The sequence below is a fragment of the Lasioglossum baleicum genome, chromosome 4, assembly GCF_051020765.1.
Source record: "Lasioglossum baleicum chromosome 4, iyLasBale1, whole genome shotgun sequence".
NCBI classification, from domain to species: Eukaryota; Metazoa; Arthropoda; class Insecta; order Hymenoptera; family Halictidae; genus Lasioglossum; species Lasioglossum baleicum.
In genome coordinates, this window is record NC_134932.1 from 11,880,989 (window position 1) to 11,906,091 (window position 25,103).

Sequence of the window (25,103 nt, forward strand, 5' to 3'; positions counted from 1 at the left end):
TGATATAAGATGGAACAACAAATTTATTACTGTAACAAAATATAAACAAAAGATATAACGACAGTGTATTTTACAAAACCATGATAATTTACTAATAAAATTGTTATTCGAATCAGATGAAAAATCTTCTAGGCAACTTCGCAGACGTCCAGATCTCCGAGTCGAGAAAGCTAGTGGGCGACATGGTTATCGCAACGGAATATCTTGCAACCATGATCAATGACTACTATCCGTGACTATGCAGTCTTCGGAGGCTGTCTATCCGAATACGTCGACAGGCTCAAGGTCACGGTCAATATCACGAACAAGATATTGCCAGGAGGAATGCGGAATATAAATAGGCTCGGGATACCGCAATCTGTGCGCTGCCATTGATCAGCATGCAGATGGCTTTCGAACAAGACCTCGACGAATTGCTTTTTTCCCCTTAATGCGGACACTTATCGCGTGTAATTTGTCATCTCTCCTTGCGCAGGCTCCTTCGTCTCCGTCTTCGCCAAATTATGAAAAATAAAAACAAAATTTTTACACTTGAACAACTTGAACCTATCCTAACTTCGATTAGTTTTCAAATTTTTAATTCATTGATTACAACCGAACGTGGGTTGACTCTCCAAAATTCATAAAGAAATAGATCAATAATAATTGTGCCCATCATGAAAGTGATTTAAGTGAAAATTAAAAAAAAAATGATTAGATAGCACTTGTTATTTCAAAATCATATGGAATTCGATGTCTTCTTGCATTGAATAATGTTCTACGTACGACGAACATTTTTCGGTGAAACGGTCCTCAATATTGAACAATAATTAACATAATTTTCGCATGCTCGGGAGCGTGTCGGCGAGAAAGAATTCGATACCGCGTGGATGTCGAGAAAAATGAAATTCCTTCGCAGTTTCGCGGCCTCCTAATATCATTTCGGCGGAGCCGGGGCCGAAGAGTGGTGGAAATAACTGTCACCGAAGACAATTTATGTTAATGACTGTTCCTGGGCCGAGGTGGGACGCGGCTGGACCTCGGGACAGTCTGCAGGTCTCCGTGGAGCCGATCGGACACGCTGCAGCCTGCTCTCTTTCCACGCGCCGGGGTCTCTCCCACCATGGAGCATCAGCCACCCTACTCGTTTTCAACCCCGCGATGGCGACGCCCAGCGTCGATCCGTCTACTCTACCACGCAAACTCGGCCTCGGCGTCCTATGGCGTTCGTGTGTGCCCGTGGAAAAGCGTCGCGAGCTGTGTCTCACTGAAAAAACAACCTCCAACAACCAAAAACCATCATCTCGACTCTGGAAGCTGAAGATCAGTGATCGGTGAGCTTTTTTAATTAAAAACAACCTGGACCATCGACGGAGCACTTGGTCCTCGATTTAGAGCGACGCGCAGGTCCCGGGGATGATCATGGTGTCCTTCATATTGGAGCTCTAGAGCAAGGCGAGATCGTAGTTTCAATCTGAAAATCGGCTTGCTGGGTCTAAGTAGATCATAGTGGACAGTGGTGAATGTAGTTGCGAGATTTTCCTTTGTCTTTGTCATCAACGATGGATTTTTTCGATGGAAAATGATGAAGGATCCCTTTGGATGCTGCAGGGTACGTTGAATCGACGGATAGAGGGTCTAATGTGGAGTTTGAATTGTCTGGATTGATTAATGGGTTTGCAAGGTTCGTTGATTTGTAGAATTACGTGGATTTCGTTCGTGGCCGTGTTCTGCGTCGATGTTAATGTCCGTTTTCAACCCCCAGAGCGCAGACTCGTCGGGAATCCATTGCTATCATCTCGTGACGGAGGGGTGGAACGGTGGTGAAACCTCCGTCGTGATCTCTGGCAACGAATCGTCGACGCATTTCAAAATACCCGACGCCAGATGGGTTCTGTGAGCGTGAGTATGAGTTCATAGTTGCGTAGACTATATTTAGGCCATTGATGAGCCGAAGTGTGTGTGCAGGTTTGAATGGCTCTGCGGTAGAACTTCGGTGAGAATATTTTCGTGTAGTTTCGTAGACTTGCACGAACTTCTGGTAATTCACATTGGTTTTGTAAGTTTTTGTATTGGTTAAGTACCGCAGAATTTAACAGGCAACTGTGTGGTTAGATGTTGAATTTAGTCTCTTCATCGACAGTGTGTAAAGTCATCTTCTCTAGGCAAACGTTTTGTAGAGATTTATATGAAATTCAGGTGAATTCACAATCTGAAGAATCGTGTTTACAAGGCTGAACAATTTTGTCAACAGAAAATGGCTACACTCCATTTTTGTAATGGTGGAAATTCGTTTTATTTACATTTCCAACAACCACTCACGTCTCTTAAATGAAAACAATTTCCAACAGAAAAATGGCTACAGTCCACCTTCTCCTGAAAAATATACAGGGTGTCCCAAAATTCGTGATAATACTTTCTCGTATACCTAAATAGAAACTCCAGTAATTATTATACTATTCACTTCTGTTCGTTTTGTGTACATTTCCAACAGCCACGTTCCACCAACGACTTCACTGTTGCTCGTCGAGTTCGTTTTACTTTCAGATCTTTCCTATTGTACTCGTAAGGCTTCGTGTATCTTTTTGTACGAGATATCAGACTTTTTGTTCGATTGATTAAAACAAAAAATAGGAGCCTGCCCGGGTTGGCTCGTTTTGAATACGCCCAGTGGCGCCAACGTTGGCGAATTTCGCGAGCTGTTTCGGCCAGCATCTCGGAATCTGGCGGGCTGGCGGGACATCGATCGATTTTCACTGTGCTTCTCACTGGCGGCACAGTTTCGTTTCGCTTGGTTTCACAACGAATGGAAAAACCGACTGCGGCTTGTCCTTGTGAAAATGATTGCGCGTAGATCCCTCATTTCCTGCATTTCTATCTTCTTTATCCTTATTTTAGAAATGAATTAACAAAACAACGGCTCACGTATTACAAATAACATATTCTAATAAGCTTTAACGTTGAAACAGATTTTTTATGGCGCAATATATTTTTTGGAGCCGACATCAAAATTTTTGTAAAAATGTACGAACACATCAGTCACAGATTTTGTGTACCAAAAAATTAAAGTTATGTTTCTACTATTATCGCAGTGATTTTCAAAGACTTCTGTAGCATTGAGTCGAATCAAAGTGTGGTCCAGAGGTCTAAAATTATCTACGATTCTTCGAAGAATTAAATCATAACGTCCCCCGATCGTTGTGAAACCCACAACCGCCGCCATTATCATTATCACGGCCTCCTTGAGCTTCGAATAGATTCGCAGCCGTCCCCGTTTCGCTAACTATTTTCGAAACTGGACTTAACTACTAGAAACAGTCATAATGGACCTGTCCGCTGCCATTATTTTCTAGGTCGTAAGCAATTTTGCAAGAATTTCAAGTCGCCTCCGATTGCCAAGACCATTTTCGAAAGGTTTTGGACCTCCCCCTATTATAAAATCTACAGTTGTTAAAACGGTAACGACACTTTTTCAGGAGTGCCATTCCCATCGAGTCACTGCCATAGGCACTCTCGTTCTCTCTCTCTCTCTCTCTGTCTCTGTCTTTCTCCATTCAACCGCTTCGTCTTTCGGTCTGTGTTCAGGAAGGCGACAGTATACTGAAAGTGGACGTGTGTGCACGAGGGCAAACCGGCTATGACTCCAATCAAGGACTCAGTCGGTCCACATTCCACGTCTAGCCTTTCGATCCCTAAAACTCGCAGGCACGTCCGCCCTGATGGTCCATTTTCGTTATGGCCCGATTGGTCCTCGATTCCTGGCTTTCGTTTATCCAACCGAGCTTTCCCGAAAGCCTCAATTGCACTTCCCAGTTGCCTGCTGCCACCTCAAGCTTGTACACAGTGCCAAAAAATTCTTGGTGCATAGATTCATCGACAAATGGAGCAATTATTTTCAATATACTCATTGCTAGGTAACTTAATCTAGCTGGAGATAGTTTCCTGGCTTTCATTATCATCTAAAACTTTACTGACAAAATCTCATGCAATTTAGAGTCACCTGCAGCTGATGTAGTCTTGTACAGAGTCTTACAAAATTCGTTGTTTATTCATTATCACGTACATCATTTATTATCTAATTAGTCCAGCTGGAAATATTTTCCTGGCTTTCATTATCCTCTAAAACTTTACTGAAAAAATCTCATGCAATTTAGAGTTACCTGCAGCTGACACAGTCTTGTACAGAATGTTACAAAATTCGTGGTCCATTCATTATCACGTATTATCTAATATTAGTCTAGCTGGAAATCGTTTCCTCGGCTCCCATCAAATAAGATCATCCGGAGGATCATTTTTCAAAGCAGGGTCGTCTCAATTTCGTGCCTATCGACACCGGGAAATCGACACGCGAAACACACATCGTTTGTCGATCGTGTTATTAGTTAAAACATATCGACAGGCGGCGTGAATCGACACCTGAATGAACAAGAAGCGGCATGACGCGACAAACCGTCAGGTGATCGATGTTGTTGTCCTCCGCCGCGTCAAAGAATACACGGGCCGGTGATTTTTGGACATTACAAGCATCACTCACAACCTTTCAGCGTGTTTATTTGTTAGGCGTGCCGGTTTCGACACGGAATAACTCCATTCACGATCGTCTGCTTACCGATCCTCCCACTTGACGGTGTTTACGCGATTCGCGGAGATGGTGCTCATTCAATAGAATCCTCAAAATCATTATGTGCACGTTGCAAGCGTTTCATTCTTTAAATAATTTCTAGTTTAGAAGTTTCCAGTAAAAGTGGAGGAAGCTCAGTCGTAGGATCTCTTGTGCCACTTGGAAGAAGCGTGGGAAATGGAAAAAATGTTTAACGTCGAGACGAGGGCGGTAAAGTGGACCAGGCTCGCAGGAGATAAAAGTTTATTCCCCGTGAAATTCAAATTACCTCCGCGGGGACGCTAGTAATATCTGGGTTAATTGCAGCGAGGGAATTTCAAGAAAGAGCAATCGTCTTTGCTGCTGCTCGAGCAGTACCGATACATAAATTTCGAAGTTAGTTTCCATCGCGTGAAGGGTATCGCGTAAGCTCTATCTTGCTTTTAATTAATTCCGAAGGGAGAGATTATTTTCGAGACGAGCGGCGCACACCTCAAGCTTATCGCGTCGATACAGCAAACGAAGCCCGAGTAATAGAACGTAAAGCGTGTAATAGAGTGAAACGTTGTTACCATTTCCGTAGTTGGTTGACAACTGTTTCGTTGTTTTGCCTCTTTGACATTCTTCGCTTGTTGTTTTCTCTTCTTTGTGTTTTTTACGCGAATGGTATGGAAAAAGGAGTGTGGGCGTGCGATGCAGATTCGACGAAAGTTAAACCGGCGCTCGGCAAAATTCATTGAGAACCCTCGTCCGGCCCGTTAAAACGCTTAACGATCCGTTTGGGCAAAACATCGCGTGACGGCTCGCTGATTTCTACTATCGTAATCGAAATCCGACGGAAGGAACGAGGCACCGCGTTTTCTTTTCACTTGCCCGACTCCTTTGAACTGCTAACAAAACAATGTAACGAGAATTATACGATCTTTGACGCTGGAACTCCGCCTGGAGAGATCGGAACGATCCACTTCGGAGCTCTGCTTTCGTAATTATTCAGCACGTTTGTTCGTGCACTGTGGAATTAACGTCGATTCGAATGGTCATTTCAATTTTTTAACAGAGCCACTGCTAATGAGGTCAGGACGATTCGCTTCCGCTTTTGTAATTATTCTGCACGCTCGTTCATTTGGTTTTAGGTACTGACTGCGAGTAAAAGTCAATCGAAATCGAAACGAGTCACCTCAGATTTTTCATTTTACTAATACCGAACAATCGCACGAGTGCATGTGTGCATAAATGTTTCAAAACTGAGTGGTACATATTCTGCTGGAATAAAAATGGGTCTCCCGGTTATGAGAGCCACGTACACAGAATTACGCTAATTTCCCAGCGTTTCCACGCAATTTCGCGACGCCCGACGCCTAAAAATTAAAGCGTCGCGGTCGTAAATTAACACGTTTCCGCGAGAAGTGACGTCACGCGGCGCAATTCGACCATGGGAGTCGCAACGAGGTCTCGTTACTCTTTTATAGTCCACCATATGGGCGCGAGTCGTTTCCCACCACTGACACCGATACGTTGCATGTTGCATGCCGGAGACGTATAAAACTTTTATGCGTGTGCGTAACAGATTCGGCATTCCGAATTCCAGATCGTAAAAAGTATTCTTCTAATTTTTTTACAAAATTCATCTTAACGCCAGATGACGTAATGTTCCATTTTCTTTACGGAGTTACATTTTTGTTCGAGCCGCAGATGTAATTCTTTTACGTTAATGCATACAATTAAGTGAAGTCTCGAGCTATTTATTCATAAATATGCATGCCGCAGTGTATGCTAAATATTATTGCGACCCCGTTTTCCTTTTCGCACATTGCGCTCAGGCGCACTTCCTTTTTATGTTTGCATTTTTAAGTTTTCACTGCGGCACGGTGAAAACCTTCCGCTGTTATTCTTCGGAAATTATTATCGTTGCTTTCAGTTCGGTTGCGTAAAACAGGGAGGATTTCAAAAGCGAATTTTCCCCTATTTGTATAATTACAGACTAATAATTAAGACTAATAATTAGTCTGCGGATCTTTATGCAAAATAAAAGTTTTCCAAGTCAATTACAAGAAATAGGAGCTACACAAACATTTATTTCATGTCTTAATTATTTTGTTAAGCCACGGGCAACATAATCGCAATTTTTCAAATCGTCAGATATTTTTACTGTTTTGTGTTTCACCTAAACATTTTTGTCACAAATGCATAAAATCCGCAGTCTAGTAATTATTTACGCGAGATAAAAGTTGAATCCTTTCCGTAGAATATCGTCGCAGAATTTCCCTGTTCAGAGCTCCAGCTAAAAGCACTCCGACAGAGTTACCTCGAATTTCCCCGACGAGTAGGGGAGCGATTAGAAACTGTTAGAGGCTCCTCCGTTAAAATGCAAAGTTAACGGACCGCCGAGAATTTTCTCGGAACTCCGTGTCCGGTTTTATGGAGTTAGTTCTATTGCGGCAATATAGCGAGGATCCTCGCTGTTGTGCTGTTGTTCAACTTTTTCCTCGGCCGGGCTTCAGAGCCGCGCAGGTATCGTGGTCCTCGGCAAGCTAATGGGACTGAAGACGATGGCGGAGAACGATCGGCCTTCGATTTACCTGCCGCGTGCTTCCAAATTCTGGAAATTCCGCCTCCTAAACTTTCTCTTCACCGTATTATTTTCCACTCGATTCTTCCTCATTTTGCCACTCGGAAATCGGATGGTTTCGGTAGTCATGTTGACCACAATGTTTAGCTGCGTTTAGGGCATTAATATTCTCTTCCATTAGAAGTTCATTCTGATGAAGATCTTAAACAAAGTCTAACAAACATGAATGTTACGCCTTTCTTTTTAAATGAAGCAGCCGTACAAAAAATATAAATGTTCTTTTGTCTTCTAAATTTTTTGGCCAAGTGACTTATGATGGTTCTCAATATTTCTTCATTTCGATGCGGTTCGATGAGTGACTACAAAAAATTGCTGTACTATTATTCACAATACACAATTAAGTATTGTACGAATAGATATACTAATATACAATGGAATTATTCTAGTCCGGAAGAAATGTTTAATTTTCAAGTTAAAATATCTCCGACTGCTAATGGTTAATACACGGAAGGGGAAGTCAGTGGCCCCAATCATTACGAGAAAGAAAATTCATGCAAAACCGACTTCCTGTTTGTACTCGGTTAATTTTCATGTTCGGAAGCGAGAACCTCTGTACGAAACCGAGTTAATACACGGAAAGGGAAGTCAGTGGCACCAATCATCGTAACACGTGTCCCCGAGCACGCATCAGTACTCCCAATCTGAGAGAGAGAGAGAGAGAGAGAGAGAGAGAGAGACTACCCCTTCGTCATCCCATCGACCGATCACATCCCCCATCTCGTAGGGGTTGGTTATCGGGAGGCGGAATTCCTCAGCGTTTCGAAAAATCGCGGTTATTCGAGTCCTGGCTGGCTCCGTTCATTGTCGTGGAATAAAAGCCGCGGGAGTTCCCCACGGATGCTGAGCCCTCGCGTGGATCTCATTTCAGGATCGTATAAAATGGTGGTGGCCGATGTCGAGGGGGGCCAGGGCCGGAGGAGGGGTTCGGTGAAACGGGAACGAACAGAGGGGAGAGAAGAATGGCGAGGACAGAAGGCGATGGGGCACCGAATGTCGGAGAGAGATAAACGGAGAACGAGAGTGAGACAGCGCGAGAGAGCGAAAGAGAAAGAGGGGACAAAGTGAGAAAGAGATACACGCCGGCTGGCGAGCAGATGGTTGCGCCGTTTATTGGTTTATTCGTCGGTTCAGCCATCACGTCCCGTCCAGCCATCCGACCAGCCTAGCCGGTTGACTCTTTGTGTTGTGAGCACCGACACTACCAGGACTCTTATCTACCCTGAGGAGGACTGATAACAGCGCATCTACGTCGCGCGGTCGCGACCCGCCGATGGAAGCCACGCTACGATGTACGGTGATCTCATGGTGGTCGAACGATTTTTATCCTTGCGAGGATCGGGCCTTCGTTTGGCAGAGCAGGTCGGAAGTCTGATTTTTATGGAGCTTTTCGGAGGCTGAAGAATCTGTTTCTGCTTGTTGTGAGCTTACGGTGGTTCGAGAGAGTGTACTGTACTCGGGACATTTTTATTATCGTGGAAATTAGTACAGTCTTCGACATTTTGGAGAAAATTATCCTTTTTCTTGGTGTTTTTGTGAATATTGTTGAGCTTTGACTTTTTATGCTCCGGACTGGGTAGTGGAATGTTTCTTCAAGTTGGTGGTGTTGTTGAAGGTTGTATTTTACTCGGAAAATTTTTATTCTGGAGATTCCTAAAAATGAGATTTTTAATAATTGAGTTCATGAATTCTTACTATTTAGAGTAAATTATATTTTGATGCCTAAATATTATATAAACCTCGTCTAAATTTACACCATTTTTTGAGTCTAAAGGCTTTCCGACGGGACTTCAGTGGGACGCCAGTGTTGAAACGATATATGAAAATTACATTTTACAACGACTCGAACAGCGAGCCCAGAACGAAATTGAATCGAAAGTAGAAATCCATTGGACGAGTAACGAATGCAAGTGAATTAAATGTAGAACGAAAGAACGTGTACCGCGGTCGAACAAGTTAAAGTAGTTACGCGATTGGTTTATTTTTCCAGGACTGTGTTAGGGTGCGGATGTCGATTGTCCGACGAGGGGCTCTCGCCGGTGAAAGGGTTGATTGATGCTGACTCGGCGGCTTTTATCGCCACTTACACGGTACTCTACATTTCATTTATGTTCTGTCCGCGATTCTAAACGAAGCTAATTCCATCGACTCTGCTTCGACGTAGCTACTCGCAAAGTTCTCTGCCGACGCAGCCGCAAAAACAATCTAAGCAAATTCATTCCTATTCCAGGGACCACGGAAAATCTCACCGTCATGAAGCAGAGCATTCAATCTTCTATCAAATCAACACAAGACTAGAAAAAGGTATGTAATCAAACAACAAAAACGGGAAGACTGTAAAATATGAAGAATACAATATTATTCCGAAAATCTTCGAGGAACGGCTCAGGGAAACCATAGAATCAAACAGATTTACGTTCTTCAAACCTGTTATCACTAGACAGCGAATTTTATGCATTTATGACAAAAAAATTTTATGAAAAAGAATTGAACCGACTTCGAAAAAACGCACTAAAAGGTATGAAATAATTTCCATTTAATTTATGTGAATACACACGAACTTAAATACAATACAATCTTTTCGGAGGCGGCGCAAAAACTGAAAATTTTCAAAATGACAGATGTTGTTGATTATGATTTCATTGGAATATGATGGGCTTGGAAATCTGTGGTTGTGGGAAGAGAAGATATATTAATATGTGAAAGCATGTAGAAGAACTAAAGGATTTTCGTAATTTCCAGTGTCGAAAATTTTCAATTTTGCACCTCCTGCAAAAAGATTGTATTGTATTTAAGTTCTTGTGTTTTCACATAAATTAAATGGAAATTATTTCATACTTTTTAGTGCATTTCTTCAAAGTCGGTTTAATTTCTTTTTATTAAATTTTTTTATTTCACACTTTTTAGTGGAACGAGCAGAATTTGTAGTAAACCATAGGATGGTTTTTCGGTCTTATTGGTTATTTGCAATAAAAACCGCAAGGAATTAAAAAATTCAAAATTTGTTTTCAAGGGACCAATCGGGAGACATACCTTACAAAATGCAGTAGGTTTCGTCCTGATTGGTCCATCCATCTCGGAGTAATCGGTGAAATAATTCATTTTTCGCAAATAAGATCGTAAGGAATAAAAAAATGCAACATTTTTTTTCACGGGACCACCCCGGGGACATACTCTGCAAGATGCAAAAGATTTCGTTCCGATTGGTCTATCCATTTCGGCGTAATCGGTGAACATACATAGAAAAAAAAGCGAAAAAGAAGGCACACACAGATCGAATTGAGTAACCTCCTCCTTTTTCGAAGTCGGTTAAAAATGAATGAAAACAACAAAAACATTAGAAGAGTTTAAAAATACTGATATACTATTTTCAATCAGTTTGTTGCAATTTTGGTGGAAGATATTTATTTTGCATAAAGATCCGCTGTCTATTACCCGCCGTAGTTATCACCTAGTGAGTGATCAAATTGTTAGAGTCCAATATCTATTCTATTTGCAGCTCTTTCAAATTGTTCATTTCGACCTAAGCTCGTTAATCTATAGAAGTGGCTCTTATAATCCGATCGCTCTCTAATTATTACAACACAGTATCCAGCCAGAAAACATTTGCTCCTGAACCCTCACGTAACCGTCACACCAAAGTACGCTCGAGTCAGTTAAACCGTGCAATTTCCACGGGTCAGCGGAAGTTCCAGTATTTTATCCGTCTCTCTTCACGCTAATAAACACAGTTTCTTATCGGTCGGGACCCGCCACTTCGTCGCAGTAATTTCGAAAGCATTACAGTTTGCGAGCCGGGACGCGTAGTATAGTCGTTTTGGGCGCTGGGTTTCTGCTCTCGGCCGTAACTCAGAGAGCCCAGAGAGAGTGAGAGAGAGAGAGAGAGAGAGAGAGAGAGAGAGAGAGAGAGAGAAAGTCCGGCAACAGGGCCAGAAAAGTTTCGATGGCCTCTCGGAGCAACAGTTCTAATGCCGAAAATTATGTGAACAGGGGGATGACGATAATAGCGTCGCCGGTGCTCGGGGTGCAGACGCGCGCCTGGACGGTAATGGCGGAGACCACCGAAGGGGTGGCTTTTCGGGTCGATACAAGGGAAAACCCCGTGGAACTTCCGACAACGAACGCTATCCACCTATCGGAACCCATGGATCGTTCGAATACGCCCTCTGGACGGGACGCTCTTGGAAACTTTGCACGATTTTCATCGCTACGCCATTGTATGTATTGTCTCAGAATGAATAGGGGAAGTTTCATAATAATTTGAATAAGTTCAGAGCAGATTAATTATAAAATTTTTAATCTATCTACTAGATCTCCCCCAAAAAAATTAAATTGTAATTTCGTTGGTTAAAGGAACGTAAATTATTTCGGGTTGTGGCAATTCACTGTTTCAACAAGGTTGGTTTATTCGATCGAAGAAAATTCCTTTGAATGGTAGTTGCGATTCGATTTATATGTTAAAATTGTGGCAGTTCTTCCGAGCGTTCAATGTTGAAGAAGCTTTTATAAAATTCATATTACCAACCCGTCTCTCGGCTTATTGATCCCAGAGGGGAGATTATTTGCGTCCCAAGGGAGCAAATCAACGTCTACCTGCTCGTAAATAAGTGCTCGCAAGGATTCGTTTCGAATGGCAGTCTCAGAGTCGGCTTTCTGGAGATTAAGGTCTCCGACCAACTTTGGAATGCTCGTTAGCGAGCCATTTTTACCACTAGTCACCAAACTTGTTCTTTTTCATAAATATACGACACGTGTGTTCATTAAATATCAGAAAGTCTAAATGTCACTCTGAATTTTTCAAATCGTTTTTCAAATACTTCCAAAATAATCATTGAACAGTCTTCAGACGCAAAATCCTCGAACTGAATGTTCTTAAAATTCATTATGTATCGAATTAAACAAAACAAAAAGATGAAGAATATTTTCAAAAGATTGATTTGGTATAATAATGAGGATTAAAGATAATTGGCAGAATAGCGAAAGGTTTGAGGTGTATTGACGCCAGGTATAGACTAGGGCCCGCCCTTATTCAGCTTAATCCCGATTAGTAAGCTTGAGGGGTGGATTCTAAGAGGGTTAGCACCTCCAAGGCAAAGCTTGAGGAATCCTGTCATTCTATTGTGTTGTGACCTATCCGTTTCAATTTTCCAAGAGAATAGTCAATTTGTACAATATTTTGACTGACTGCAGCGGTCTCGTCCCTTGAAGTACAAGAAATTAGGAGATGAGCCTAAGCTGACAAACTATCCCTTTGTTGGTCCTCTAGATTAACAACTTGACTTCTAAAGACGCTTACTGTGGTGGACACTTTCGGGTTGGCTTGGTCACTGAGAAACATAAACACCCACTTCTTCTTTTACAATTTCAAATTCTTTCGGTTTCTAAATGACATTTTTAAATGACACAGATACGTACAAAAATTACCAATAACATCTATGAAGCATGTAATTTCATTTCCTATGAATAACCTGAATAACTCAAGTTTCCTTGGATGTCTCTATAGACAACGTAAATAGTATAACTTCCGAGTGACACCGATAGAAAACGGTTTTCCAGAATATAGTCTAAGTGGAACGCGTTAAGCTAATTACGAGAGTGACGAACAGATCCTCGAGGTGCTCGGCTAACTGCAACCCCGCGATGATTTCAGGTAAACATCATCGTCGGCGCGGGATGACCAAGTAACCTGGAAACGCAAGGTACATCGACATCGTCGGCGCTCAAATAAAAGGAGCTGTACCGCTAAGGAATAAGAAGAGAAAGAGGACGAAGGAGAACACGACCTTGCTAGCATTCAGCTGTGTCATCCGTGAGCCGTTAACGCTCAGGTGCCTTCGATCCCAGGGACGAGCATCAATCACTATCGGCTGCGCAGGTGTAATATGATTATTGTCGCTAAAGATAACCCGCTATGATATGCGCCCAGGAAGTGTGCCAAGTGACATAACAGGATTTATCTTTAATGGCCTATCGGGAACTGTCGAACCCGATAATCGAATCCTGGCGTCCCTCGTGGCGGGAGTTTCAAAAATTTTCGATTTAATGCACTATATTTTACTGAGTATTTATTTTCAATTTCTTTGGATTAATACAACCAGCGTTTTAACATTTATTTAGCATTTTAAAATAATAGGGAAGGACGTTCGCACAATTTATAAGCCGATTTAATTCATTCTAATATAGACTAGCGATTTTAGTGCGAAATAATTTAGTTTAGTATAGAAAGAATAATTTTCCATCAGCAATTTGGGAAATTAATGTCTTCTGAATTTTCACGAATTTTCAAGAGAGTGTATTGTTTCTAGATTTCATATTCGTTGTTGAAAGGTTGGGATAAGGATGGTGGTGTGGGAACGGGTCGGTGTTGTTTGTTTTAACTGTTTCGTGCAACGACAGTGTTGGAGGTTTAATAGGTGTGAAAGAAAAGTCGGAAAGGAAGTCGAGAAAAAGTATGGGAATTATTCATGGGCTTTTTACACGCACGAAGAAAGTTTCGTTTCGCGACACGCAGAAATAGATGCCTCCCTGCTCCCTTCGAGAATGACTCGGCGGAACCAGTCTATTTTCGAATGACTCGGCGATTCGAGTTCTCCTGATCTGGGCTAGTGAGAGCGCCAATTTTAACTGTTTATTGGACACACTGGAAATGCTCCTGGGACGAGTAAAATTCGAATTTAATACTGATCTTAAAAATGAAAAAAGATTTTAAAAAGAAACTTTTTAAGGTTAATAGTCATTTTAAAATCGTATACCTATATTTCTGAACATTGCTCCTTAAACCAATTTTAACTGTTTATTGGACACACTGGAAATACTCCTAGGACGAGCAAAATTCGGATTTATAATACTGATCTTACAAATTAAGAAAGATCTTAAATAGAAACTTTTTAAGGTTAATAGTCATTTTAATCGTGTACCTATATTTTTGAAAATTGCTCCTTAAACAGCACTAAAAACACTAATAGAAAAGTAAAAGGTGATGGAAATGCTTTGATTTTTCATATTTGATGCGATGACAAAAAATGCTTGAAAGGTTGAAAATTTTTATGATTATTCTTGTCAGCAATTTGACTGTAAAAATCAAGACTAAATATTTGTGCAACGGGGAGTCCAGATATTAATTGAAGAACATTTTCAGGTTCGCAGACGAAGAATAACAGGAAGCAGAGGGTCGTGATCGTCTGATACTGGGCCAACGAAGAAGTAATAACCGGCACGAGTGCCATAACCAAGAAAAATCTCGATTATGTCGTAAGATCTATGTGCCGATAGGAGAAGGCCCAGTTAATGCTCTACATCTACCCTGTAGATCCGAATTTGTTTGATAAGAGGCGACAAATTCGGTTCTAGAGAGGTTTGTGTGGTGCATACAGAGCTACAGTGGTCTGGAAACTGCGTTTCACCCCTTTGCGTGCACAATTTAGCCTTAACATTACAATTACAATTAATTCTAAGCTTCCTAAACGCGCCGTCTATGTAAATTGAAAAATCCATTCATGCAACTTCATAAATAATCTTACATTGTTAGAAAAGCGAACTTGTAAAATGTCGAGGACACTTCAGGCCTCTTTGAGACTGTTAATAGCTGCGGGTTACTAAAAATAACTATTATAAGCTTTAAATAGCTATTACAAGCAAGAATATAAAACGCATTGTGATCGTTCTGAACGCCACAGCAAAGCAATTCTCATTGATTCGAAGAATTCTAATCGTTTTATGGTCGTGTGTAAATTTCTTCGCTGTAACTCATATTTATTGATCGTCTGCTTTATTGTACACGTGTATAACATTCGAACGTATCCAGCCGCCACGTTGGATTTATCCGAGCTCCTCGCAATAGTTCAAGGTGCGTAATTAATAGATTTCCATGAATTATATCAAACAGGGCTTATATTTCACCTCTGAATTAATTTAGCACATTAGAAAATAATAGAATAATACAGGGTGTGGCCGGGCGGGTGGTACAACCGAGCAGGGGGTGATACTACATGCAAAAATAAGTCGAAAGAACGAATAACATTTTTTCGTTTAACGCTTCGTTTTCGAGAAAAAGTTCCGCCAGGTTTGTGTGCTTTAGTATTAGCACAAAGTAGAATTGGTTGACCATGGTCAGACGCGTCAGACGATTCCCATGCAAACTCGATTATCTCGAAAACAAAGCGTCAAACAAAAAAATGTTATTCCTTTTCTTCGATTTATTTTTACATGTAGTATTACCACCTGCTCGGTTGTACCACCCGTCCGGCCACACCCTGTATTTTTCCAAGTGCCTTCATTGTTTTACCATTTTGTGCTTCACGTGCACATTCTGATTATAAAATCCACAATCTAATAATTAGAATTGAGCACTCTTTACGACGCTATTAATTTAATGGACTTTTGCTCGCACGGGAAGTTTCCATAAAATTTAATAATTGAAAGGTAATAATTCCCAGAACGTGAACACCACGGATTCCTCGGCCAACAATCGACGTCTCGTTTGTTATTCGGATGTTTGCGAGATGCGCAGGATAATCATTCGCATGGCTCGTCTCAGAGGCGACGGGAGCCCCGACAAAAACGTCATTGTTAATTGCCGCGCGCAATTATTCTTCTCGGATGACGGTGCCGTGTCGTGTTCCACGGTTTCGCCGATCGTTTTTCAGGATACACTTTATGACTAGGCGTTCGCGCCGGGAACCGATCCCGGCGAGAAAAAAATGTGTTAAAGGTGATAAGGAATTAATGATCGTCATTAATACCGCGAGGGGAACGAGAGGAGGGGAGAGGAGAGAGAACCAACGACGAACCCGTGTTGCGAGTCGCGCGCGACCCGTTGCACTGCCGCCGCCGCCGCACACCTTGCATTACCTTGCACATTCCTCTCTCGTACCTTGCAGACGGCCTTAAAGTTTAATTGCGGATTATAAATTGATTGTTCCTGAGCCGCTTCAACCCGCAAATGATTGATCCGACGCGAGAAACAGGGCTGCGTTGCTAAAATATTGAATTAACACGTTCGCTACCTGCGGGTAATGCGAGTGCATGTTTTGCGACGAGAATTACAATGTTTTGATTATAGTGCATTTCCTCGTATCGAAAATCATAGCGAAGCGTACGATCCTTGAGGAACGTGCATAAATCAGCGGCAATTATCACTCCTTAAATACAGAGTGTCCCAAAAGTGTTGTACTGACTTTAAAGTGGTGATTCCAGAATCTTTTCCTTTTACGAAAATGTTCTCCGCAGATTTGTTGATTTTTGCATGCAACATTTTCGGGACACCTTGCCTCCTGAGAATTGTAGATTCCTAACATTGCCAGAGGTCCTCGGCAAGTTTCTCGAAAGGGAAGTCGTGGGTCCAAGAGGCGGATTATGTTTGCCAGGACCACAGCGATGTTCAAGGAGTCTCGGACAGATCGTCGGGTCCGGCGTTTCATCTTTTTTAATTCGATCCTCTAGCCTTTCGTTCACGGTCGATCACGAGTCTCCGTCTTTCACGCGGGTTTTCTCGGATCCTTCTGTAACAGCCGCGCGTCCCGTCCATTAATCTTTGATCGTGCTCACATTAAAATGACACGCCGGCCGTTACGCAACCGCTGGTAAGTGCTAATGAAGTGCATACAGCTCCGTAATTACCATTCGAGCGGCCTGCCCACTTTTCACGTGCGCGAGCGCGGCAATCGAACAGAGGAAAAGGAAAAAAATGGTGGTTTCATAACGATTCCGTTGGAAAAAGCCGGGCGCGGGATAAAAACCGTGGCTCTTGATTAAAAAATTGTGCAAATCGTTCCGCAATTATTCAGCCAAGTTGCCACGAATCTATCTCGGAGATTAGGCCACTCGAAAATTTTTTAAGGATCGCTGATCTTCATTAATTACAGAAATGTATTTTAACCACAATCTACTACTGAATGTGGCTGACATGTAGTTGTCTTTTAAAAATGACAAGACGTTTATTTATTACAGCGAGAAATACGATAAGCACGTTATCCGCTCGTTCGATAACAAAATGGCCCCAGACGTTTTCACTCCGGGGAAAGTCGAGTCCCGCCACGAAAGAAATTGATTATTTATGGACGTTGAAGACCGTGCTCGCTGATATGCCGCTGAATTCTAATTATCGCTTAATTGAATCGCGGTTAATTTGTTCCCTTATCACGGGAACAACCGCGGTATCGCGTGCGCCGATCAATAAAGCTCATTAACTCGTTGGTGACAAGTAACTATCTAATCGCCGCTTGTAATCGCGACGCGTTACACATCGACGCGGGACGAAGGGGGCTAGGTAAGTAAACGGAGAGAAAAAAAAATGAATGACGATGGAAGCGTGCCTGGGAAATCTGCAATTCAGAACAAAGTGTCCAGGCCGGAGATGTGTCGAGTGAAACGAGAGTCTACGCGCACGATTGAGAAAGACAGACGACTCGCATTAATATGGAGAAGGATGTCGTACCTCGGCAACATTGACTCCAACATTTTCCTAGCTGTCAGTCATCTCGAGTTTTTTGCGGTTCGATAGATACTCAATGCTGAATGCATCGATTGTGTGCTTTATTAATCTTTTTTAATCGGCGGGATGCGTTGGACAATTGAGTGGTAATGCCCTGCGGTCTAAAGTCTGGGAGATGGAATTTGTTCAGAGAAATGAAACATAATTAAGTTCCGAAAATTTTCAAGAAATGCTAGAATACAAAATTTAACAAAATATGGAGAAATTCCGAAAAGTAACGCATGTGGTCAACTTCCATCAGTCTACATAACCGAACAATATCGTCCGAAATCATCGCGGGTTGGTTTCGTTGTCAGAAATCGGCCTACAAAGGCGAGGAATCCGTCCAACACCTGCGGCGCATCACGGTACCGGCAAAATGGCCAAAATTACGCGAGTAGCAGACGCGGGTCGTTAACAACTGCGCACGGCGCGACGTGCCTCTCTTCTCGCATCAATTTCATCCGCAATTTCCTCCATCAAGGAAGTCACAGGTGGCGAGAATCATTAGTTAATACGCGAACATCATCAAAGTGTCCTTATCCGCGTGCCGGCCCCGTAAAAAGCTTTTGTGCACGGTGATCCGGAGCATCGGGCATGAATTTCTTCATTAGAGGCCCGGCGGGCCGCGCGGGGGTCATTAACTCGCCTGTAAACATCGCCTTGCCATCAGAACGTCATCAGTTATATACGAAATTGCGAAAAAATGGTCGCGCGCGTGAGCCCGCGCAACGGTAAAAACGCGTAACAGCTAACCGGACGTGCATCAAACACGGGCAGCGGGTTTCTCCATTAGGCTTCTCTCTGGCTCCCGGCGACCAGATTCGATCGCATTCCGGTTTCGGTCGAATACCGTTCAATGCGATTTAAATTGGCGAACGCAGCTGCATGGCCAGCCTAGACACACAAGGTTCCGCGGATATATTGAATAACGCGCGGACCGGGCCGGCGACCTAACCCACATCCGATTACCGTGATTAGATCGATCGCGGACATTAGGCTTGATGCGGGCTGATGTGTTGCCCGTTTCGTTTCATTCGCCTGCTGGCTTCCGAATAAATATGATGTTGTTCCAAAATGATTAGCATCGGTATTTTTAATTTTAGTCCGATAATTATTTTCGGCAGGTTCACTAGATCGGCCAGCCTACCTTGCAGTACCTTCATTGCGCGTTCGTATTTTAAACGGCCCCTAGACGATCAATATTATCGTCAATATATTACAGAATAATATAGAATCGTCTGTAAATTAAATTGAGTCAATCAAGACGAGTTCGATTTTACCACATTTTTATTAACTCGCTTTTGTCTGTCTGTCTGTTTGTTTGTTTGTCTGTTCGGTATAAATTTTGCAATTGATTTTAAACTAACTTCCTGATGAGCTAGAGACTTGAAACTTTAAACACAGCTCAGAACTGGATGACAATGCAATATTTTATCGGTTCCTCGATCGAACGTTCTAGAAATTCTAGATCTATTTAGTTCGTTTGAATTTTTAATTTTCAATTTTCAATTTTCGCAACCGCTCGCGTTTGTTTTCGATATGCCAAACTGAAATAAGCCTGAAATTTACTGCATGTCTCTGTTATAATCTCATCAAGATGTTTAAAAGTTTAAAATCGATTGAAAAATTTCACACACACATGAAAAATTATATTATACTTTTTAGTCCGTTTTAAAAACGTGGTATATTAAAAATTTTCTTTTATTTAAATAATTTATTGTATGATACAATCTCGTAAATATTGCTTCGTCTATGGGTAATATTGACTCAGTTCTATCTTCACAGTCTCAAAGTGAACATTGAATTTTCAAGTATGGTTACGAAGGAAAAAGAGAAAGAAAGTTTCGAAAATCAGTTGGTTCACTTATTCGTAGATCACTTAACAAAATGAGTGTACTCATTTGTTTTTTTAAACCATTCCTTCATCGGCCTGCGCTTCCTTTTATCCTTCTTTATTAAAGCTATCACTAATGCAATGGCCACACAACTTGCTTTCTTTTTATTCCACATGTTAACTGCATTGTCATAAGTCGTGCAATAATAGTGGGCAATAATATTGTCCTCTGTGGTTGCAATATACTGTGCCGTATACTAACGATAATATTGATCGTCTAGGAGCCGCTTTATTGAGATTCACGTTGAAGTTCCACATTCAACACGAAAAGGGCATCACAAATGTTATTTTCGGTAGCTTTGCTAGATCGATCAGTCTAGAGTGAAGTACCTCAATTACGTGTTCGTATTTTAGTGAGATTCATGTTGAAGTTCCACATAGATTTACTTCCGTAAATCGGACTTGAAAGTGCAGAGCACAGGGGTGGGGGGCTCGTTATCGTCCAAGAAGTGGAACTATTTTTGTAGAGCGTTCTTCGAAGGAAATTCCACGGTACATCCGGCGGATGTTCGCGTCAGAGGGCAGCAGAATTCGATCGGCATCGCGGAATGGAGACAAACGGTTTCGCGAAGTAGTCCCGCGGTGGTGCCGCTGCGTTCACCTCCACGTTTCCAGAGATCTTCGCCCGGAGAGTCTCGGGTTCTAAATCCACATCCGAGTGGCGCGAGAAAACATAGCAAGATTAATGATATGCCCTTGACAAGAGGGGAAGAGGGGTGCCGGTCGACGAGCCTGGCAAGTCGCGCGAGGAAACACCAACCGCAGGAATAGCTTTGCTACTTTTCGCTGCGCGCCGTTCCGCGCCGTCCTGCGCCTCGCTCGAGTTGCATACTTGTCAGTCATTCACCGACGTGCTCAGAGGATCCCGCGACACCTTGCACACCGCTGCCTGTTGTTCCCTGCCTGTCAGACTCGTGGCCAATGTTTTTTTGCACAGCCTGGAACACGTTCCACGCAGGAATATTAAACAATGGAGTCGCAACGCGCCGCTCTGAATTTTAAACGGTTTCCTCAATTTTCGGATCACTGGTTTCGGTGTTTTTCAACTGGAAGTCGTTTCTGTCTTTGCTGCGTTGCGCATTTTCAGAGAGGAGGAAATAGGGATAAATTGTGAATTGAGAAATTGTTGATTTACTGATGTTTGTATTTATTGAACTACTTTTCGTCTTTTTACAGTTCCTCGTGTACAACTTTACCCTCTGGTAAACCATCTTTGTAACAATAATGTCCGAATTGCATAGATTGTATATATGTATAATTTATTGAACGAAAATAGATCGAAAATGAAGTACTTAGGAATTAAAAAATTGTTAACTACAATAAAAAGTATAAAACTTTTTAGTGACGTCATTTTCACTTGAATAAATATTACCCTAATGGCGTTGTGCGATTCTCGTTAGGTAGACGGTTTCAGGATTTGATTCAGGCGAAAGATGAGGCACGGAATGATTTCTTTAATTGCCAGCGGAAGGTGTAGCTTCCCCAGACACGGTAAAAAAATCCCGCAGAAGCGATATCGAGCCCCGGACTTTTTGCAATGCCGGTAATTATGATTTATATCTATTCGGTTTCTTGTTGTAACGCATAGGTATCTGATTAGTTTTCGTAAATTACGTCGTTCCACATTTTCTCGGTAGGAATGATTGATGAATTCTAGCCGATTAACATTCCGACTTGACACCAGCTACTCATTAGCCGGCGAGATTGTACCGCGCGTCGCATTAAAAATACTGCGGTTCACCGGTTTCATTAGTAGCAAATCGTTCGCGTTTAGCCCATTCATGCGTTCCCTCGCCGGAGTATAATAATTTCTCTCTCGTTGTTTGTCCTCTGTGCTCGCTGTTGAAATAGCTTTATCAACAACCGAACACAACAACGCTTTATTAGCACACCGATCATGCCTGCTGGTTACAATTACCAGCATTTTTTTGCAATTAAGTAAAAGGTTACAGATAATTTTTTTAAAATCCACTTATCTCAATTTTCATGTTCAGATTGTCATGTTCACTTATTTTCGATTTTTTAATGCAAGAATTAGTTCTTCAACTTCTACACTGTACGAATAAATTCAGAAATAAATTTCAGTCACACGAGAGAGGATCACTTTCACGTTTTTAAGACTCAAACCAGCATTTTTAGTAGTTTAAAACTACCACCAGCATTTTTTCTCGCTCCTCGAATCACGAACTCACCCCAAAACTCGCAAAGATATCGCCATAAGATTCTCTGTTGCTGGGAAACGTCCCCGAAAGGCAGATCCGATCCGAGTGACAGCTGATCCGGAATTAGCATGATTTGTATCGGACGTGCCTTTGCATAGCCGAGTCCTCCCTCCTCCGTTCTTTTCCTTCTCGGCGTGTGGCGACGTTCGGAGATCGTTCGTGATCGAGGAGGTGTCATCAGTCACTGACGAATCCGACGGGGGTTGCAATGTTTGCGCGAACACTGCCTTTAGTTAACCCCGTTCGCTTGCTCTGCTAAACAGTCGACGTGACGACGCTTAAGTACTGCGAATTGGAAGCTACGACGCCATTTTGTTACCTCGTGAACCATTTCTGCTCTATCCGACTCGCAAGCGTTGTTCGAGAATCCTTGCGCTACCCGAAGAAATTGAAGAGCGTTCAACAGAATTTTCTGAAAAAGAGTCTGCAAAAGAGAAGCAAGCGTCGCCAGTTCCGCCGAAGGATGCCGCTCATCTACGTCTTGTTTTGCCATAATTCCGTTCGCCGTTTCTACCTCTCAATCCATCGCAACGGGTTGATCAATCCGCAGATTGCGGTGGTGAAACTTGAAATCAGCGATATCGCTGGTTGGAGTCTGGTTTTCCACGACACTGCTTAATAAATAAACCAGCGGCTGTCGAACATACTCTCCGGAGGAGGTCCGGCTTGGTCGGACGCGTCAGTCAACTGGTCCCACCTCGGCTCCTTCATAATTATATCCCGTAATTCATAATTATTATGCGCGAACTGGTACGCGCTCTCTCTTTCACGCACACACACATATATACCTCAGCCAAACAAAGATTTCTTTAAAAAAGAAACACGCATACACACGTCCAGAGACACACGAGAAGAAAGAAAGAGAAGGGTAGAAAACACGTCCGAAGTCTCGGGGTTCGGGATATCTCGTATTTTCAGGTGGACAGATAGTCATCAATTTAAGGTTCGGATCAAGAAGATATAATGAGTCTAGAGGCTGGTGGGACGTCCAGGTCTGGTGGCGTGCGCGTTCAGCGAGATTGGTAGAGAAACGAGGTGGAAGGTGGCTTTTGATGCGTCTGGCCTTCGGACTCCGCATGGATCTCTCATGGATCTCTCCTGGATCGGACGTGGACAGAAAGAGGTCGGCATAGATCTGACGCGATGAGCGCCGCTGCACTATAATATTAATGATGACTCGGTTGCCCCCATAGAGCAGCCTATCTATTTCGCTCTGTCCCGGACTGTCTTGTTCCTTCGGGATGCAATTTCTTCGATAATTCCGGCTCGCCGGACCGACGTCGTTAATATTAATAAGCTGCTCAATATTAATATTGATAAGCACGCTAATAGCGACTGTGTTTCCGTTTCCTATGTCTCCGAATCTGATGCAGTGCCTCCTCGAAAAACCAATTCCGATTTCTGTTCGTACTTTTAACGCGCCACTTCTGTTTCTTTTTTTTCTGAAAATTTTATGAATATGAAAATTGATATAATACCTCCTACAATATACTTCAATGTGGAGCAGTTGATTAGATACAATTAAAATAAATTTCTATTTGATCCGCTGTCTAGGGTAGAACTGTTGCCATTCCTCAATATTTCGCAAGTACCCACTGTATCTCGAGGATAATATTTGCTATTTTCAAATTGCGCGGAGTGACTTATAATTAAAATTCAGGCTATGGAGATTCGCAGTAGCAGCGAAAATCTCGACGCAGGTAGATCGCCGGCGATATGGTGCACCGCGGAAGAAATATGTCTCCATCCAGGGCCGTAATAAAGCGAACAGGGCAGCGGAATGTTGTCCGATCGCGAGCGCTAAGTTTCCCAATAAATCTTTCCGCGTGCTTCGTTTGCACATTAGTCACTGGCCGTTCGACTTGTTTTTGCGGGGCCGATGCCGGTGCATTTGCTGAAACTCCGTCGGAAACAGTGTCATCGGCTATTCCACGATGGCGCGTCACGATTAATGAGAGCCCCCGAGAAGCCGCCTCAGGAAATCCACTAGACTCTTAACGAGTGCATAAATATTTAACACGCGCGAGCGAGGAACACTTCGGTGCACCGTGCACGATGCACCGCGGCGCGGCGCGGCGCGGTGCACGGTGCATCCGATGAAATTCTTCTAGCTTATGAACAATTATTTACCGTAGTTCGTCGAGCACCATCTTAATTACGATCTCTCCTCGCACTTGTTACTCGTATTTATTTTTAGAAGCCCCGGCCCGGTGTAACATTACAACGCCGAGAGACATTAAGCACGCTTACGGTCGAATCTATCTTGCGACCGTGTGTGCTTGCTTCCTTCGTCATTTTTCTTCCGCCACGCTAATTGCTTTTTATGCGTTTTATGTTATGAATCTTATTGTCGAGTCCTTGACTTTCGATTTTAGTTCGTTGTTGTTTGTTTCAACGTTTCTCCAGCATTCAGATTTCGGTCTTGAACTGTTGTTGGTTTTGTTGTGATATTTCTGTCATTGCTGTGGCACTTTCTCCGAGTGTTTTCCGTTTAAATGTTTCTTAATGGTACCGGTGAAAAATTGCACCGATTATAATGTTATTAATTGACTGCGGAACTTTATGCAAATTCTTATGAGGAACTTTCCCGTAGCGAAATTCTGTTCTCTTCGCTAATGGACTCGCCGAGTGGAAGACAAAATGAAGCTGCATTAATTCGATCAATTTTGTGTTTTATAAAGCCGCACGGTGCTTTTATTTGCCTTGTTGTCCAAATGTTTTATCAAACATTTTTCTGTTTGGAGGTTCGAGAAAATGATCAGCCATTTCATAGTCAAGGAAACGACTATTAACGGCCTAGCACGCATACCCACCTCCCTCCTGTAAAATCCATCAAGTCAAGCCCAGAAAAATGTTCGGAATAATAATTAATTACGGGTTCTAGCCGAGCCAAGGGAGGGGAGAAAAAAAATGGACTAGCCAAGATGGTTCCGGCGTCTTACGTGACCATTTCTAGGCAGCTGGACCGGGAGGATGCCCAGCCCACTGGCTTCGAAGCTTGCCGCTCCTGAGACACGTGGGGAGATAATTAGTATTCTCAGAGAGGGACCGGCATTTTCGGTAAAATGGCGGCTCAGTAGAATGTCGGCCAGACCCGGATTTCCCAAAACATTCCAAAAATACTCGATTCTCACACAGGAAAATTCTTGGGACTCCAAAAAACGTCGCAAACCACATTTTTCCGAAGACGTTAAGAACTCCAAAATTATTTTTTACCCATATTCAATTTTTTCTATCTTTTAATTAAGATTTTTACTCGTTTTTAATCCTCTCTGTACTATGCCTCGTCTAATACATTATTTACATTT

The 25,103-nt window shown here is 42.5% G+C and overlaps 1 protein-coding gene across 3 annotated transcripts; it reads left to right on the forward strand.

Moving 5' to 3' along the window:
* Nucleotides 1–966: 966 nt before the first annotated feature.
* LOC143207927 (uncharacterized) lies at nt 967–19,236 on the forward strand. Of its 3 annotated transcripts, XM_076421851.1 has the most exons (7): nt 967–1,313; nt 9,196–9,295; nt 9,436–9,509; nt 11,196–11,422; nt 12,856–13,080; nt 14,344–15,051; nt 15,641–19,233. In XM_076421851.1, exons 1-3 carry the CDS (start codon nt 976–978, stop codon nt 9,460–9,462), a joined length of 465 nt encoding a protein of 154 aa, XP_076277966.1. In that variant the 5' UTR covers nt 967–975; the 3' UTR covers nt 9,463–9,509; nt 11,196–11,422; nt 12,856–13,080; nt 14,344–15,051; nt 15,641–19,233. The 3 variants fall into 3 exon arrangements, with proteins under 3 accessions (XP_076277966.1, XP_076277965.1, XP_076277968.1); XM_076421850.1 differs by having other exon boundaries at nt 14,344–19,236; XM_076421853.1 differs by lacking the exons at nt 14,344–15,051; nt 15,641–19,233 and adding an exon at nt 14,098–14,337 and having other exon boundaries at nt 12,856–13,930.
* The last annotated feature ends 5,867 nt before the right edge of the window (nt 19,237–25,103 follow it).

Bases quoted from the DNA above. Each gene is read 5' to 3' on its own strand.
- LOC143207927 (XM_076421850.1), top strand. From the start codon at position 976: ATGTTAATGACTGTTCCTGGGCCGAGGTGGGACGCGGCTGGACCTCGG. The intron at 1,314-9,195 runs GTGAGCTTTTTT...TTATTTTTCCAG, and splicing joins AAGCTGAAGATCAGTGATCG to GACTGTGTTAGGGTGCGGAT. The intron at 9,296-9,435 runs GTACTCTACATT...TTCCTATTCCAG, and splicing joins CTTTTATCGCCACTTACACG to GGACCACGGAAAATCTCACC.